Genomic DNA, 18,695 nt, shown 5'->3' on the forward strand with positions numbered 1-18,695 from the left:
CCCTCTCTGGATCCCACCTGGCATCGCCTACCCAGCCTCCAGGGAATCGAGGCCAAACACATCCACACACTCCTAAAGGGAGAAAGTCACACAGTTCCTGCGGGCTTTGTGTTTGGAGACTGACCAGGACATTCCTGACCTGCTCCAGAGCATCCCATGGCCCAGGGGCTTCCTCTGCAGGCAAATGGCTGCCAGTCCCTAAAAACAGGGAATATCAGAGATTCCAGCCCACAGACAGTGCAATATGGTCAGTTTATTTACTGCAATTAATTCCTTTGGGGAATTCACCTCTGCTCTGGAGCCACGCTGGGAGAGCTGACGGTCTTCACCTGGAGAAGAGAATGCTCCAGGGAGACCTCAAGAGACCCTTCCAGTGCCTAAAGGGGCTCCAGGAGAGCTGGAGAGGGACTTGAGACAAGGCAGGGAACAAGATGATCCTTAATATCTTTCCAACCCCAACCATTCGAGGATTCCGCTCTCATTCCAAAGGAAAAGGGAGAAATTCATTAAAGAGTGACAGATTCCTGATGACTGGGCAAAGAATCAGCAGCAGGAAATCACTGACACCCATGAAAACCAAAACATTTCAGTCCAGTTTTATTCCACAAGCATATTTACACCAGGAATTTTAATCCATAGAGGGCAGGGAGCAGATTTGTGGAGAAGCCGACACCCGAACCATCACACGGTGACTTCGTCACCCCCCTCTCATCCAGGTGTCCCATCGTGTCACTCGGGAGCTGCCATGGAAGCCACGGACACCTCTACACTTACAGGGACGAGGCCACACACAGCGCCAAGGATATGCACGGAAAGCTCACACTGAACAGCGGGATCGGGAATAGCCACTGGGAAAGACCAACTTCCCAGCTGCTTGTGTTCAACATTCCTAATGGTCTGAGTCTCCTGCTTTTGAACTGAATTGTAACAGCACATAGATATGGAGCTTCTGGGCTGCAAATCCCACCTGGGCACTACACAAATAACCCAAATTGGAATAAAATACATTTATTGTCTCTCTAGGAGCCAGGTGAAAAATTAATTCCTTCATTTTTGGTCTCCAAGTACCATTTCTAGCTTAATGGGTAGTGCCAGCCTCAGGTCTGAGCTCTGCAGCCAAGGAAAAGCTGTACGAACAAGAGATACTGAAATCAAAGAGGATTTCTGAGATTTTTTTCTCTTTCCCATGAGCAGAAACCAGCAAGTTTCACACAAAATATTCCACAAAATCAGATATGTAAGAAGGAAACACAATCACAGCGAAGTGTCACACAGGAATATTCCTACTGAAGGAAATATTTCAGTACATCCAGCCAGTAATTCATTTTTGCCATACTTTCGATCCTTTTTCCATTCAAAATGGCCCCCTTTGTCCTTTATTTAAATAAATACCTGCACTGGTGGCAAAAACCACCTTTCTATATAAATACTGCTTTTTTCCCAAATTTACCATTTAATGGGATTTTTAAATTATTTATTTACACGTGGACTATCATTTTCCCTTCCGGCCTGGGCACAGCAGCGCTTCCAATCCCCTCAGAAACGGAGACTTGACCCCCCCTTGGGATCAGCACCCAGGCCATGCCCCCAGATTCCAGCCCCCCGCTCCCAGGCAGGTACCTGGCTCCGGGGGCGTCACCTGCCAGCATTCCATGGTCACCAGGAGAACGTCCATGTAAACACGAGCCTTTTTGGTAAACACTGAGATTCTGGGAGGCTCCAAAGGGAAAAGGGGTTGGATGACATCCAGCGTGGAGGGGCCGGGCTCAGCCGGGCTCCTGCCACTGCGGAGCAGGACGAGGTGCTCCTGATCCCGCTCTGCCGGGCCACGCACGGAGCGGCTCCCTGGGCCTTCTTCCTCCTGGATGCAAGGAAAAGCTGTCAGTGCCACCAGCCGCCGGCAAAGATGGGATGAGCCCCTCAGATCCGAGCTGAGCCCCTCAGAGCCTGGCAGGATTCCCTCAGATCCCAGCTGAGCCCCTCAGAGCCTGGCAGGATCTTTCAGATCCTGGCTCAGCCCTCAGACCCTGGCTGAGCCCCTCAGAGCCTGGCAGGATTCTCTCAAGAGTCTGGCTGAGCCCTCAGATCCAAGCAGGATTCCCTCAGAGCATGGCTGAGCCCTCAGATCCCAGCAGGATTCCCTCAGATCCCAGCAGGATTCCCTCAGAGCCCCTGGAAGCCAGGAGGAGCGCCCTAGCACCGCTCTGTGGGCTGCTCCCCCGCGCTGCCCACGGGAGAGGGGCAGAATTCCCGGGAATCCCTCAGGCCCTACCTAGACCATGAAGCGGTGCTCCTTGCCGTCGTGGGCCATGAGGATGACGTTGCGGTTGGAGGTCCAGATGAGCCGGGCCAGCCGGAGCGCGTTGTGGGAGCCGGGGGACGCCGGCTGCACCGGCGGCACCTGGTAGGTCTTGACGCAGCGCAGCTGAGGCGCGGAGTTGAGCATTCCAATGCTTCCCAGGAGAGAGGTGTTCATCTGCGGAGACACCCTGGCTGATCCCGGGGCTCCCGGAGGGTCAGCGCCGCGGCGCGCGCCCGGAGCTCCTCCCACATTCCCACATCCCAGAGACCACCGGGAGCGGGGCCTTAACCTGCGAGCGGGGCCCGGCAGGAGCCCGCGCTGAAGGGGCAGGGGGCGGTTTGGCGGGAAGGGACCGCAGAGCTCATCCAGTCCCACCCATCCATCCCCCGTTTCCACCAGGTTCTCCAAACCCTGTCTAACCTGGCCTTGGACACTTCCAGGGATCTGCTGGGTTCCACTATTTGGAAAACAGGCCAAGCACTGCTGGTGCCAGCTCCAAATTCTGGAAACTGAGATTGCCCAACCCAACCCAGCGGGATACCACTCTCCATTCCCCCCCACACACGGCAATCCAGGATTTGTCCCCAGGAAACCTTGGCAAACCCCGGGATATTTTATTGCTGTTGCCATGTCCTGAATCCTGAGCAGTCCGACGTCCCAGCCATCCCTTCTCCCGGTTCTCCTCGGCAGCGGAGCGGTGTCAGGGGTGTAAATCACGGCATCCGGAGCCAGGAGCATGCAAGCCCCACTGACATTTTCACAATTTAAATCATCTTGAGTAATAACCCTTTTAGGATGACTAATGTCCCTGATTTTCCTGCATTAATAATTGTGCCAAACGGGACACGGAAGGGAAAAATCACCAGTGCACGAGGTCACATTTGAGAACTGCATGGAGGATTTTAACTCCTTATGTTTGGGCTGCAAAGGATTTTAAGGATATCTCATTGCACACCCCTGCCATGGGCAGGGTCACCTTCCACTAGTCCACGTTGCTCCAAGCCCAATCCACCTGTGACCTTCTCTCCCTTAGGATTCTTTCCCCGCAATTTAATGCATGAAATGAAGGGATAAAATCCCAGCCCTGAGTTTGCTGAGGACGTGGCGCAGAGGGAGGGCTGGGAACGCGGCCTCACCTGCCAGAAGCACAGGTGGCTGTCGGAGTTGGAATACGTGGCGAGGTACCGGCCGTCGGGGGCAAAAGCCACGGCAGTGATCGGTCCTTTATGGCCATGGATAGTCTGAGGAGAGGGGAGAGAACAGGAATGTGGGAGATCCATGACCCGGCAGCACGAAAAACCAGAGCACTCCACGGAAATGTCTCGCCAGGTGGGATTTAAGGACACGCCATCACAGCTCCTCTGAAGTGTCCATAGCAGCTCAGCCAATGAAACTGAATTAAATCATCCCAGGAACACATTCCCTGCCAAATCCAGTTTTTAAACCAAAGGCACTTCTCAAGTCTACGAACAAAAATGAGTCTTTAATGGGAATTTTTAAAACATGGAAGCCTTGCACTCCCCACAGAGCTCCTCTCCCACAGCAGTACCCCAAAAAGGATCAAAAAGCCCAAGTCCATGTTAAATCCAAGACACTGCATGAGTTTCTCCTGGAAAATCTATTTCCTATTGGATCAGCATTAGCAAAACTCCATTATCAGTGCTCCTGTGCCCATCCCTGGGTTATTAAAAGCCCTGCTCAATGTGGTGCACCTGGAATGAGCCTGATATATTAAGAAGCCATTAATATATTCATTTATTCCTTGCGGAAAAGGTGAGTGAACCCCAAACCTCCCTCTTTAATGGGATCCCCACAGTTAATTAGCTGATCCCACGTTTAGCCCCATCCCACTCTTTAGCACTTAACGAGCATGGAATACTTGTCAATAAAATATGTTTTGATGAGACAAAGGTAGAAAATCAATAGGAGCAGTACACTTGTTGCTCTTTTTACTCCTGGAATATGTTCCAAGAAGCACAAATCCTTCAGGGAATCCAGCAGCTTTGTTATTTAAAGGAAGTGCTTCTCTAATTGATGCTAATCCCTTCCTGCCAGGATTTTTGTGGTGTTCAGCTTGTGTTTTCCATGAGGAAGCGAAGCAAACCCAGATCACTGCTGTTCATTCCAAATATTCCAAGTTACCCTGTGGAGCTGTTCAGCTCCGGAGCAGCTGTATGAACACACAGGGGACATTCTGGCAAAATCGGTGTGATACCAGTTTGGAAATGTCTTAATTCTGCCCGAGGAGGACGGTGGGACCAAATGCAGCTGCTTCCAGCTTCCCTCTGCCCAGGTTTTTAATGCGAAGGGGATGCTCCTGGGAGCCTACTGGACTTCTGCACCTGCCCCCCTGCACCACAGGATACACTCAAGCTATTCCAACAACCTCATTCCAAGTCCAGTATTTGGGAAAGTCTCCACTGAACTGCAATATTCCACTAAAGGTGACATAAAAAGTGCCCACTGGATCAATTTTGTATTAATGAATACAGTGAAATGCGTATTTTAAATTGATAATGCCCTCCTGGAGACACCCACTAATACCTGATCCCCTTTATTATCTGATATTTATCATTCCAAATTCCAGGGGGAATAAATAAAGGAGGCAAAAATCCTTGTACTGGGAAAGCAGCACTGCCATTCCAGTGCCCAGCCTGGCAACCCTTAAAATCGTGACAGGCAACTATCAGCTCCAAGCTCTGCACAGGATACAAAGCATCCAGGGATTGGGAACTAAAGGAGGAGGTGACTCTGTAACCCCTTCCTGGATGAGTGCAGAGCCACGGATGAAAAGTCACGGGTAATAGAAAGTAAAAATGTTCTTACCAGGCTTTTAAAAAGAAATCCCTATTTTTGAAGCAATTTAATGGAAATCTCTATTAACTCACAGCAGTTTCATCACCTTTAATAATTTAATTTAATAAATAAATTAATGAAAATCCCTTAATCTGTTATTTGGCACGTTCAGAAAAGACCTTTGGCCTATCCAATTAAGGTTATACTCAGTAGTTACCTTTCCTCTGAAATTTAGGGATGTGCTTTCCAGTGACCAGGACGTGGAAATGCAGGTGTGGATTGCAGGATGAACGCCTTTAAAACACTGTTTTAAAGAACAGCATCTTTTACTCTGGAATTAATTAAGCCAAGCCACAATTCATTCCAAATGGAATATGAAATCCTTTTCTGCCTTCCATATAAATCAAACTTTGCCAACGCATCCAGGACTGAAATAAAATCAGCCCTGCACAATCCAATTAATGCTTGGATTGCTGGGATTTTAATTCTGGAAGGACCCAGGACCAAACATTATTGATTCCAGCTCAGGCTTAAAAGCAGTGTTTGCTTTGAAATAAACCCAAAATAACTTGTGTTTCTCTTTAATCTTCCGGTGCAAATGACCCAGGTTTTAGGTACAAAAATTACAAGTATTTCTGAAATGCAGCTCTAAATATTTATGATGAATCCCAAGATTTAATCAATAAAAATGGAATATTTCGGAGTCTCTCCTTATAGACCCAAATATGTTCCTAAAGGAAAAGAAGATAATTAAATAACCTGTACTGAATTAATTGGGCCAGACTCTGGTACCCAGCAAGAATTTACCTGGGAAAATATTAATATTTTCCCATCATCCCAAAATCAAAAATCAGGTATTCTACAATTCAGTTACCTGAAATCTCCCTCTCCAGTCTGATTTTAGTGTTTAATTTGATATAAAATAGCATTTTATATTGTCAGTATTTTCCTTTGTGTTACTGCACCTCTCAGTGCAGGATTTTTAATTCTGTGTTAATAATCAGGAATCTTATGCAAAATATTAATAATTTGGTTGTAATTTAATATTATTTCAGTGTTTAATTGGGCAAACAGAGCTTGTGCTGAGTGATACCTTAATCCTGTTGCCTAATCCTTTTAATATTGTTATAAATGAATTATAGTTGTAATTATTAATCCAAGCAGTTTATTTTGGGATAAAAATTGCCATTTGTGCTTAATGCCATGTGTTTGGCTCAGGGCCTGTGGCCGTGGGGTTTAAAGCTGGGAAAACAAAAGGCACATTTCCAGGTGGAGCTGCTGCTCTCGGAACTGTTTTCCAATTCCCTGTGAACCATCAATTATCTTTATCAAATCCCAGGATCTCATCTCAGCCCCTGATCAAGATGGAGCCTTATTTGAGCAGGACTGCGGCGCTATCCGTACATCAAGGCCAGAGCCAGGGAAAAGCTGGGAAGGAAGGAATCAATAGTCATCATCGGATTGTGCTGGGCGGCTTGGGAGGGTGGAAGGTGCTGATGGAAGCTCCACCTTTTTTTTGGGAAGCTGCTGAAGTTTAACCTTTGCCATACCTGAGATCCAGCACAAGACAGCTCTGCATACAAGAGTGCTCCAAACCCTGCTGGAATGGCTGGGAGAGCCCTTCATCCCACCAAACATCCCTCTGGGATTAAGCACAGAACCACCACAAACCTGTTCCCACCACATCTCCTTGGATTCCCAACAGGGAGAATCACACTCAGCCTAAAAGTGACAACCTGTGTGAGGGAAAAACCACCCACGAGGATCTGGCTATTTAAAGGCAAGCAGCCTCCTGTGATCCAGGATAAAAGTGGGATGAGATCCCACACATAAAGGAAAAAACAGGATAAAACCATACATGAAACTTGTGGGGTACTTGGGTTCTCCCCCGGTGTGCAGGGGGCTCAGCATCTCCTGGGGGGCTGCTCCACACACCATCCACCTGGGAAATCCTTGTACAGAGCCCTCACCTCCCATCTGCCCATCTAGGAATACCATGATTTTAAGGATTTCAAATAATCTGCTCACAAACCCACTGCTTCTCCAGCTACGGAAAGCACTGCATGGATTCAACAGCAACCATTACAGCTATTTATTTCCAAAACTATGACGAAGCTTAGCTAGTTTTTTAAGGAATTCTGAGCTTCAGAATGGAGTTCCTAGAATATGTGAGGAGGAATGAGTGAGGGGGAATATGTGAGGGGTAATATGGATGGGGAATGTGTGAGGGGGAATATGGATGGGGAATGAGTGAGGGGGAATGAGTGAGGGGGAATATGGAGGAGGAATGAGTGAGGGGGGAATGGGGGGAATGTGAGGGGGAATATGTGAGGGGGAATATGTGAGGGGGAATATGTGAGGGGGAATATGTGAGGGGGAAATGTGAGGGGGAATATGTGAGGGGGAATATGTGAGGGGGAATATGTGAGGGGGAATATGTGAGGGGGAATATGTGAGGGGGAATATGTGAGGGGGAATATGTGAGGGGGAATATGTGAGGGGAATATGTGAGGGGAATATGTGAGGGGGAATATGTGAGGGGGAATATGTGAGGGGAATATGTGAGGGGGAATATGTGAGGGGGAATATGTGAGGGGGAATATGTGAGGGGGAATAGGATATGTGAGGGGGAATATGTGAGGGGGAATATGTGAGGGGGAATATGTGAGGGGGAATATGTGAGGGGGAACACGGAGGGGGAACACGGAGGGGGGAATATGAAGGTTGTTGCTGCCATGTGGGACAGAACCTGAGTGCAAGGCATGGATCCTCCTTGGAATGGGGGACAAACCCATCTCCAAACTGGCTCCTAGAGGGAAAAGCTCGCAGTGAGGAAAAGTTGGCTTCCAGAGCCACGGAGCACTCAGCCCGTTTATTATGAGTGCCATGGAGACGGGGTGAGAAATCCGGAGCCATCGGCAGCGAGCGGCTCCGGGTCAATACCTCTCCCGAGACGTTGTGGGAATAATCAACACCCAGGCCCTGGGATCTCTGGGAGCTGCCAACAGCTGAAGGACAAATCAATACCGGCATGGGAAGGGCGCTGCCCAGCTCCCAGTGCTGCCAAAAACCCCACAGAGCCCAATCGTGCCCGTGTCCCACACTGGGAACAACAGCAACACTCAGAGAGGGTTTAATAAAGTCATTTTATAGGAGGAGAAGGAGAGGGAACCTGGTTTTGATATTGAATTACGGAGAAACAGATCAAAAATGCTTGCATTCGGAATAGTCATAATACAATCTACTAATACAGTAAATTTTACTGGGAAGAAACCCCATCCTAGATAAATGCTGATTTGTTTTTTGTTAAAAAGGGGGATTTTTCATATCCATCATCCTATTAATCATTCCAAGTAATTTCTCAGTCAGTTCCTACAACCACCTTTTTTAAAAAAATAAAAATTACCTGCAAGGGAAAAAAAACCCAAACCCAAAATGCTTTTCAGGATCCCAAAACCCCTCACAGGAAAAGCAATAAAAAACCTGAGCTTTTCTCCAATGACACAACTTTTTCAGATGCACCATCCCCAAGTTATTCCATGTTTTTGAGCAGCCAGAAAAATCTGCAGTTGGGAGAAATTAAGCATAAAATCGGATTTGGAAGCAGGAATCTGTATCCAATAGATGGCGTTGCCCCACAGTAATTTATCTGGAAAATTTTTGTATCTCATGAATAATAATTAAACCTGAAAAGGACCTGTCCTAATTATCCTGGGAGTCCCTTTGGTCACCCCCAGCTCTATTTTCCATGGTTTATGTGGAAGATTATGACGAAAAGTAAGGAACCAAATGCTGTGAATATTCCCCAGCACTGAGTAAATAATTCCGAATTTTTAGGAAAATAACTCCCAAACTTTCAGGTCAGGAAATAAAGCTTGAGGTTTTCCTTATTAACCCAGTGGCACCCGGTCAGTCCCAGGGAATGGAGCCAGCAGGACTCGATATCCTTAAGTCCTTCATTAAGCTATTGATCCCCTCGGCGTTATCCAGAGCGTTCCAGCAGCTCAGCGCACAACAGACGCGAAGCTCGCTGCTCCTCGCTCCCAACAGCTCCCAGGTTTGAGGGCAGGAATCCCCAGGGAGTTCCTTACCTGGCACTTGCCGGTGCGGATGTCGTAGAGCGCCACGGAGCCGTGGCGAGCTCCCACCGCGATCCGGTGACTGCGCTCGTAGTAACTCACCATGTAGAACCTGAGGGGAAAACGAGGGGACACTGGGAGATTAAACTCACTTGGGATTCCACTGGCTAATTAATTAAGGGCCAGAACAGAGATTTGATTTAAAAATCCACTCGCTGCCGGTTCAACACGTGGCATTCCACAAAAACAACTGATGGGCGATATGGTACCATGGAATGTGATCAGGTTTATCTATCAGGTTTATTTATTTGGGAGTAATCTATGGGATAATCACCAAACCCCTGGATGGGAAGTCAAATGGTTAAGTGATCATCCAACACCCTGCGTGAATTCAGGGCATTTCCCGTGAAAGTCAAATGGAAAGGAAGGACAGTGGAAGGAAAAATAAGCAAACTCATCAATTTTTGATGGGCATAAAGAAAAGGGAAGAGGGAAGTTCACCATCAAACACTCTCCACTCCAATAACACCCTTGGGGTGAAGCGTGCAATAGTCCTTAATACCCAGTGTGACCATGTGGCATGTATTGGAATTCCAACAGCTGCAAAATCCAAGGAATTTCAACACCTTGAAACCCAACAGACTCTAAAACCTTATTGCAAATTCAAATCCTTGGGGATATCACTGTGCTTTATCACAGGGAGAGCAGACCTGTGAAAGTGCCAACTGCATTCAGAATTATGTTGGAATTTTGCAGTTAAATGTTCCTCTGCCAAAGTCTGCCAGAAATATCTGGAACCAGTCTCCAAAATCATGTTGCTGAGCATATTTAGGGCTTCTAACAACCCATCTTCCAGACTTCTCTCCTGGTTCCTTGGGATTCCCAGTGCCATAGCAACTGCTCGCACGCAGGTACGAGACGCGTTCTGCACTGCAGGATGGCAGTTGGGAAGAAAAGCAAGACGAAACACGGGAAAAAAACCAATAAAGAGTAAAAGAGAAGGAGGAAAATCCCTAGTTTTTGTGCAGGGAAAAGGGAAAATGCAGCTCAGATGCAGCTCTGCATCCCTGTGTATCCCTCCCTGAGGATGCTGGATGTGTCAACCACCCTTCCCCTCGGACTGTTCTTCCTATTCCTTTGATCCAAGGAAGAGGAGCTGCGCACTGGGATGATTTTGGCTCACCACGTGTGCACACGTTACCATACAGCATAAGGAACGCTGGGATGTTGTAAGGGGATTAACAATGGGATGCTGTACAAGTGCTCCCACCTGGAATCTCTCCAGAGGTTCCCCCATTTGCTACAACCTGCTGGCAATTTCCCTTGGGCTCCACGAGGCCGTCGCTGGGTGCTGGATCATTTTTACACTGGCTATAACCAGGAAATATTACCAGTAATTGCAAAGAATTTTAAAATACTGGATTGCTATAAATATACACAGGAATAGGGAGATTGGGCAGTAATTCCCATTTATCCTTCCCTTTATGTTTTAAGGAAAGCCACTTAAAGCATCAGGAAGGAGGAAGATCATCTCCATCAGTATCCAACCTGGCAACAGGATAATTGTTCTTTCCTTGAAACTATTCAATATTTTAATAGGTTATTAAATTAAAAGGTAATGGCTGACAGGTGATTATTAGAATTTATTGGTTGGACCAGTTTAAGAGGATAACTGGGATATTTATCCACGTTTAAAGATACTGGAAATGCTCCCATTTTATAAATCACCTTTTACTCTTTGTTGTGTCACCTAACAGACTGCTTCACTCTTAATTAGGAAATATATCCTACTGCTGATCCTGTCATTTACTTCCCAGTATTCCCGGAGGAAGAGCTCACCTGCAGATGGCTGGAAAGCATTCCTGAAGACCCTTTTTCTTAACTAAAGATCCTTCCAGGCAGTACATGATGATGTCCATCACCTTGGAAACAAAAATTACCATCAGCTGACAATCTGTGTTCTATGTTCCGTAACTAAAGTTCTGAAGGTCATCCCACTCCAAGCCCTGCCATGGGCAGGGACACCTTCTGATAGATCAGGTTGTTCCAAGCCGTGTCCAACTTGGCTTTGACCTTCTTTTGCTTCGGATTTTTTCCCCAACAATGTAATTTAATGCATTTAAAGTTTAAGAAATGAACTTGGTATAAAGCAAATCCTCTCCACACCCAAAGACCTCATGGAAAGAAACTCCACGAGTCGAGTCAGACCCGTCACTGGCATTGAGCCCAGGACAGAGGTGGCCTCACCTCCACCAGCAGGTCCACGACGTCCGTTGGCATCTTCTCGATGAGGATCTCGATGACCCGGAGGATCTCGCCCTTGGCGCGGGCCAGCGTGGTGGTGTGGATGTTCTGTTGCGACTGCGTGTTGGCCGCCAGCGCCGTGTGCCTGTGCACCTGTGGGGAGCAGCCGTACGGGGCAGGAATTGTTACCTCCAAGATCAGCAAGCCTGACCTTGTATCCAGCACCACCATGGTCACCGCTAAGCCCCATCCCTCAGCTCCAGCTGGGGCTGGGATTGCTCAGACGATTCTCGGACAGACCATGCCTGGAGCACACCACGCTCCCAGCACCGCCCCGTCCCGCTCACCCTCCAAACCCCATGGAAAAGTCTCCTTTAATCCCCCAAACCCCTGGCTGTCCGGGAGCAGGCCCCGCTCACCTCCTTGGCGATGGTGGTGATGAAGGCGGGCGGGCGGGCGGTGGCGATGAGGGACAGCGCGTGGCGAGCCGAGCGCGCCGAGTCGGCCGCCGGGCTCAGGGGCAGCCCCATTGTGATGCTAAACGGGAGCCACACAAAGGCAGGGACAAAGGAAAGCAGCATTAGAAATATAGAGTGAAAAGATTAGAAGCAGCTTATAATGTCAGTTCAAGGTCACTGGGAGCACTCCGGCAGTTCCAATATAATGGACTCCCAACAAAGAGCAGTGATTAGGAGTCAGGGTGTTCCAGCATCAACCCCAAATCGAATAATTAACCATGAAGATTGAAAACAGTAAGTGCATCTGTCCAAAGTGGGCAAAAGGCCTTGTTAACAAATTATCTGTATGTGCTGAATACATATCACCCCACGGAGGGCCAGGCGAGCCCGGAGCATCTTCCCAAGGATTTATGGTTTGGTCTTTTACAGTATTTTAAACACAGCCTGAAAAATCCTCTGGCCAGAGTAATTCTCTTTAATTCAAGGCTTTTACTAGTTGTGACAAGATAAAAGCAAGAAGCAATAAGGTGGTAAGTACCCAGTAACTGCATTTAGCAAAAATAAAATTTCTACGTGCCCTGCACATTATCCAAAAATTCCTCAAAATGTAGAAACATGGAACCACAGGCTGGTTTGCATTGGAAGGGGTTTTAAGGATCACCTATTCCTCTCCCTGCCATGGGAAGGCACATCTTCCAGTATCCCAGGCTGCTCCAAGCCCCGTCCAACCCAGCCTGGGACACTTACAGGGATGGGGCAGCCACAGCTGCTCTGGGCACCCTGTGGAAGGGGTTCCTCCTTCTTCCCTGTGCTCTTTGACTGAATTTTTTGGGAAGAGAACAGCAGGAGTTTATAACCCCAACAGGTTTATTTTCCTTTCCCATCCCTCACCGTCACTGTACGAATTAGAACTCCCAAATGTGAAACTGAATGAAGTCTCTGCCACAAGGTGATGTATGTCCCCATTGGCCTTTCCTTGGAAAGCCACATCTAAATGTAACTTCAAAACTCCTGTCCAGGTGTTCCATGAAAAAGGGATAAGCCAGGGGAAGGAGTTATCCCAGCTAAGTTTTGGAGGGGCTTCCCAAAGCCAGCAGACCCCAAGTGCCTCTCTGCCACTTTCTAAAGGCTCCGTGTCACGCCAGCAGTGTTTTTCCTTCCAGGATGTTTGGCAGAGTGACTGTTTTCCTGGAAAGCAACAGGCTTCGCCTGGGAGGATGTGGGGAGAGCTCGGGGCCAGCCCTGTGAGGGGATGGGAACGGCACATTCCAACCAGGACAAAAGCATCCAGACCCTCCTATTCCACCTTCCACTAGGTCAGATTGCTCCAAGGCACAGATAAAAATGTATGGATTGATGATAAGGTGATTTGCTAATTTTGGTATATCAGATCGTAATGGTGCCCAGAGAAGCTGTGGCTACCCCATCCCTGCAATTGTTCCAGGCCAGGCTGGATGGGACTCGGAGCAACCTGGGCTAGTGGAAGGTGTTCCTGCCCATGCCAGGGGGTGGAATGGGATGATCCTGAAAATACCCCTCAACCCAAACCATTCTGTGGAAATCTGTATGAAATGTAGCTTAATTCAAAAAGCAAAAATACAGCCAAAAATTATTCCTGTCATCACCCAAGCCAAGCCACCAAAGCCTAAAACTGCTGGGAAAACTCTTTATCCTCTCAACTGAGCAGTTTCCCTTGGCACACTCTAACCTTCGGGAACCAGGATGAGCTGGGCAAGCGAAGGAGTTCCAAACACCTGAGTTTTGCCTAACAGCTCGGATATTCCCTTGATTCAGCAGGGAAAAAAGAAACCCACTCGTTTTCCTGGTCAATAAATGTGATTTCTTCTTTTCTATCTAAAAGCAGAAGCTTGACATAAAAGCTCTTTGATAAAACCTCCGGGAGAGGCGCCGGCAGCTGTGTGCCGTTATTGTGTCCACGGCAAATCCGGCACAAAGCGGGAGCTCAGCGGGGCTCCAGGAGGGTGAGATCCACACTTAACCCCTGCACACATTGTTGCTCCGTTTCTTTCCATCTCCCTCCATCCTGGATCTGTCAGGAATGTAACAGGCCATTTTCAATCTAAATCTTGTTATGGATTAATAAGCAAACGCTTTCGCGCTTATTATGCAATTTATCATGAGGAAAATTGCGGCGGGCTCCTCAAGGCTCCACGCTGATCCCTTCATTTATTCCCTGCTCTGGGGAGGGAGAGCCAGACTAATCTTCCTGACAGCTAAGGGTGCAATCACACGAGCACAAGGACTTGCTGAAGAACTGTGGTCACTTGAAACCTGGAAGTCAGGGTTTACATAAAACAGGGCTTAGGAGAGGCTTTGGGAAGGGAAAATGTGGTGGTGTCTCCTGTCACACTGCAAGGAATAACTGGAACTCAGACAAAAAACAATGGTAATCCAATTTGTCCATATTCCTCTGGCCAACACATGGCAAGGATTCATTCTTTATATGTTGAGGAAATTAAAAGTTACATAAAATGGGCAATATCTATCTTAGAATAACATCAGAACCCTCAACACAGATGGATGTGGAAACACATTCCTGGGATTAAAACAGCCCTGGGCAGCTCCTTATTGCAGGTACCATTTAAATTCTGTGTGTTATCAACAAACATTTCATGGAATCATGGAATGGTCTGGGTTGAAAGGAGCCTTAAGGATGTCATGGGCAGGGACAACTTCCACTGTCCCAGGTTGCTCCAAGCTCTGTCCAACCTGGCCTTGGACACTTCCAGGCACGGGGTAGCCACAGTTTCTCTGGGAATTCCATTCCAGGGCCTCCCCACCCTCACAGCCAAGAATTCCTTTCCAATATCCCCCTAACCCTGCTGTCCATCTTAAGGCCACTCCCTGCTCCTCATTCCTCATCCCAAGTTCCTGCCAAGCTCCCCAGCCCCAGGACTTGAACCAATGCTTGCCCACGGGTGGGATGCCCCAGCAGGGAGTCTGGCAGGGATGGCTGCAGGTACCCACTTGGCCAGCTGCTTCTCGGCGTCGGCGCAGAGCTCCAGCAGCCCCATGAGCACGGCCGACACGTCCATGTAGGGCTCCCAGACGGTGAAGCCGCGGCCGATGAGGTCGATGGCGGTCCTGCGGATGGTGCTGTGCGCCGGGAGCCGCGCGCTGGGCGGCTGCAGCAGCAGGAACGTCAGCGCCTTGCCTGAGCGGAGGGAGAGCAGGGCAGCGTCAGAGCAGCTGTGGGAGCCCACGATGGCTGCGCCTGGAGGGACCTTAGAGACACCCGTGCCACCCCTGCCGTGGGCAGGGACACCTTCCACCAGCCCAGGCTGCTCCAAGCCCCGTCCAACCTGGCCTTGGACGCTGCCAGAGATGGAATCCACGACCTCTCTGTGCCACTGCTGCCTCTCAAACACAGTATTTTCACTCCGTAAGACATAGCAGTAAATGGATTTTGGGGGGAAAAATAGAAGCTGACATGCTGAAATGTTTCTTAGAAATAAAGCTTAAGAGGGAAGGGGAGAGAAACATCCCAAACAACTTCACCAATCCTGAATCTTGACCCAGGTTCTGCACCTTTTGGAAATACTTATTAATATTTCAGTTAACAGCCCACTTTGAGATAAAATGAATTATGTACACATAGATGGAGGAGGGCTAAACCAAGCAACGCTTCCTGATAATTTATCGTTATCTCTCCATCACTATTCATTACCCCTCAATAATGGTCCTTGTGGTAAAGATAATTACTGATTTTATCAGGTTTTTCTTGAACTGTCCTCAACAAGTTGCTTGTTTTGTTTACTAAACAAGCCTCCTGCTGTTTTTAGGACTGGGAAAAGCCAACAGACAGTTTTTTCCAGTAGATTCACACCAACCAATCCCGATCCATGCAGAACAACCCCCAAAATTCCTTCTTGTCATGCCACGGAAGGTCGATTTTATGCCTCAGATACAAAACCTTATTAAAAACGTGCCTCCTCAAGCATTACTCCGATGAAATATTCCTACCTTTCCCCTCAGCATCCTGCTGCTGACACCAGCAACAGCTGGACTGACCCAAAGTCCCGGTGCTGGTGGGTCCCCGGCCGGGACATCTTTGTTTAAAGCTCTGCCTCGGCTTAAATGAAGGAATTAATATTGACAAAAACATCCCGGCGCTAATGAGTTGTTCGTTAGGGCAATAAACATGTCACATTAGAGTCAGCGCAGCAACAAGGTAATTAGCCCTGGAAAAGCTCGGCACAGCGGGGCTGGAATATCCTGGGATGATGCGCATCCCTGGGCCCGCGGATTTGCTGCTTCCCATTAATATTCAGCCAGAAAAAGTCATTAAGCACCAAATCTAAAGCTCCTTGGGACGGGAATTCAGGTGTGACTCACTGGACACAATTCCTCAGGCAGCCCCGGAGCTCAGGGAATGCCATTCCTACATAAATTGGTATTAAAATGTAATTTTATTCCAGGTGTTTTATTCTGCAGTGGCACATTTGTTCCTTAGATCACTTTATTAACCCAGATGTGCCCAAATACAAAAATTTATCACTCATTTTCACTGCACAGAAGCCCCTGGATTCCCAAAATGTCTTTCCTTGCAGAATCTCTCAGAGCACACGGCTCCAGGCAGCCTTGTTATCCCCAGTTTGCCAATGGATTTTAAAAAATGAAATTATTTGCTCAGGAAAATCAATAGCCCAGGCAGGAATGAGACACTGAGAACTCCGATCAAGATCCAACTAAATCCAAATGATGGACTCCAAGAATCGGATTTAACTTGATTGTGACCCTTTCTGGATGATTTTTTTCCCTGACTGTCCACAGAGCGACAGAAATTTGGAGAGCTGGGTTAAAATTCCATATCCCTTCATCCCTTTCTGCTCCTGACCCAGAGAATTTTTAGTCTTTTATTTTTATTCCAGGTATAAAATCAAGATATTTTCAGGGCTAAATTAAAAATTATCATTATTGGGTTTTTGTGTAAGGATGATCAGGTTTTTTTTTCCAATCATCTCCCATCTGGAATTTCTCCAGGCCAGGTTGGACAAGGCTTGGAGCAACCTGGGCGAGTGGGAGCTATCCCTGCCCATGGGATAGGGCAGCCACAGCTTCTCTGGGGAACCTGTGCCGGGGCCTCAGCACCCCCACAGCCAAGGATTCCTTCCCAATATCCCATCCAAACAACCTGCCCAATTATCCAGGCAGGGATATTTCTATTTCTGGTCAGAAATGCCACTTGCTTCCCCTCCTGCCCACCAGCTGCCAGGAATTTGGGACACCATAATGGCAGAGGGGTCTGAGTTAGGAACTGAACTGCTGGCTGGCTCACTGAATCCAGGCTCCAGCAAAACTGGAGTGACTGCATGGATCTGGGAGCATGGAAAGCCTGCCACGCCCCTTGGAAGGAGGCCCAAGTCAGTGTCAGGGAGATCTCAATAACTCCATGGACACGGTGTCACCTGCGGCACCACCAGAGCTAAAGCGCAAAGAGCTGCTCATTAGTAACTCCATGGATGGCAGCTGCCTGGAAAACCCCCAGGATTATCCACTGAATCCGGCATTTCCATACCCTGGACACAGGAGCCCGATTTCTCAGCCCATTAACTCTGTAAACACAGCATTAGCTGCACTTTCGGGGCGGGGGGGGGGGATGTGGGGCATCTGCAGCCAGCAATTCCTGGGGTGGCATTTTATCATGGAATAGCTCTGGGAACGAGTTGTGAAGGTTCCAGGGATTAATGCAGGTGCCAGGCAAGGGCACAACAGGAATTTCTAGAGAATTCCACCCTCTCCAAAAGGCACAACCACAATTCCATGTCACTGGAAGGCAGAGAAATACCCCGGATTTGATGGACTTACAGCTTTCCCAGAGAAGCTGTGGATTCCCCATCCCTGGAAGTGTTCAGGGCTGGGCTGGAAGGGGCTTGGAGCAGCCTGGGCTAGTGGAAGGTGTCCCTGCCCATGGCAGGGGCTGGAACAGGACAAGTAACCAAGAACAAATCAAATAAATGCAGTGGAAGTGCTCTGCTTGACCTGGGAGGAGAATAAAGGATGTCAGAATTCCAGCAGCTCACTCCACCAGCACCAATTCCTTGGCAGCCTCTTAAGGTACATTCCCAATCCCTAATCTTGCTCTTTTCCATGAAAATCTGAACGAACCGGTTTGCATCCCTATCACCAACCGAGGCAGAAGAGGCCCGGGGGTACTCACACGTGTGCCTGGCCAGGGAATAATTGGATCCACCGCTGGTCAGGCCGAATCCCTCGGGAATCTGGCTGGAGCTCCGGGGCCGCGTGAGCAGCTTGGGCGGCTCGATCTCAGCCCCGAACTCGGCGCCGATGACTCCCAGCAGCACGATGGCCGTGGCCTGCTTGCGCCTCTCCTCGTAGGACGTGGACACCTTCTTGGGCTGCGGGAGGCCGGAGGGGCAGCCTGCGTCGGGAGAAAAGTCCCAAGGAGGGGGGGTTTTTAATATCCCAAACAGCGTTTTCCAGAGAGAGTTAAAAAATAAAGAACGTGAACCGTGTCTTTGGGACCACCAGGATTTTCAGGCATGGAGAAGATTCCTCTAAAAAGCTCCGAACAAGTCAAAATATCCCTTCAAAACCTGCCAAGAACTCATGGGGAAAAAAGTCACCAGAAAACTCCCTAATTCCCAGGTTTTTTTGCTCAGTGATAAAAGATCCATGGAATTCTATGTTTATCTAGCAATTTCTGAGCTGCTTCTTGTTCATTTTAAATTAACAAGTTGCAATTTTTATTGTTTTTAAAAGATGGATTTTTTTCAGGGTAAGTTCTTTGTATTATGTATGATACAAAAGCATCTTTTTGATCTAGGATTCATC

The 18,695-nt window shown here is 48.2% G+C and overlaps 1 protein-coding gene across 3 annotated transcripts in view; it reads right to left on the reverse strand.

The window, feature by feature from the left end:
* Positions 1-580: 580 nt before the first annotated feature.
* Positions 581-18,695, reverse strand: part of WDR7 (WD repeat domain 7) — a 43,733-nt gene continuing 25,618 nt past the window's right edge. For all 3 annotated transcript variants that reach the window (XM_039567218.1, XM_039567217.1, XM_039567219.1), the window contains 9 exons: positions 18,061-18,282; positions 14,868-15,054; positions 11,841-11,958; positions 11,425-11,574; positions 11,017-11,099; positions 9,190-9,289; positions 3,439-3,543; positions 2,273-2,476; positions 581-1,861 (listed from right to left, as the gene is read on the reverse strand). In XM_039567218.1, the coding sequence (XP_039423152.1) occupies positions 2,273-2,476; positions 3,439-3,543; positions 9,190-9,289; positions 11,017-11,099; positions 11,425-11,574; positions 11,841-11,958; positions 14,868-15,054; positions 18,061-18,282 (1,169 nt within the window). In that variant the 3' untranslated portion in view covers positions 581-1,861. The remainder of the gene's footprint in view (positions 1,862-2,272; positions 2,477-3,438; positions 3,544-9,189; positions 9,290-11,016; positions 11,100-11,424; positions 11,575-11,840; positions 11,959-14,867; positions 15,055-18,060; positions 18,283-18,695) is intronic.

The sequence above is a fragment of the Corvus cornix genome, chromosome Z (assembly GCF_000738735.6).
Source record: "Corvus cornix cornix isolate S_Up_H32 chromosome Z, ASM73873v5, whole genome shotgun sequence".
In the NCBI taxonomy this organism is placed as follows: domain Eukaryota; kingdom Metazoa; phylum Chordata; class Aves; order Passeriformes; family Corvidae; genus Corvus; species Corvus cornix.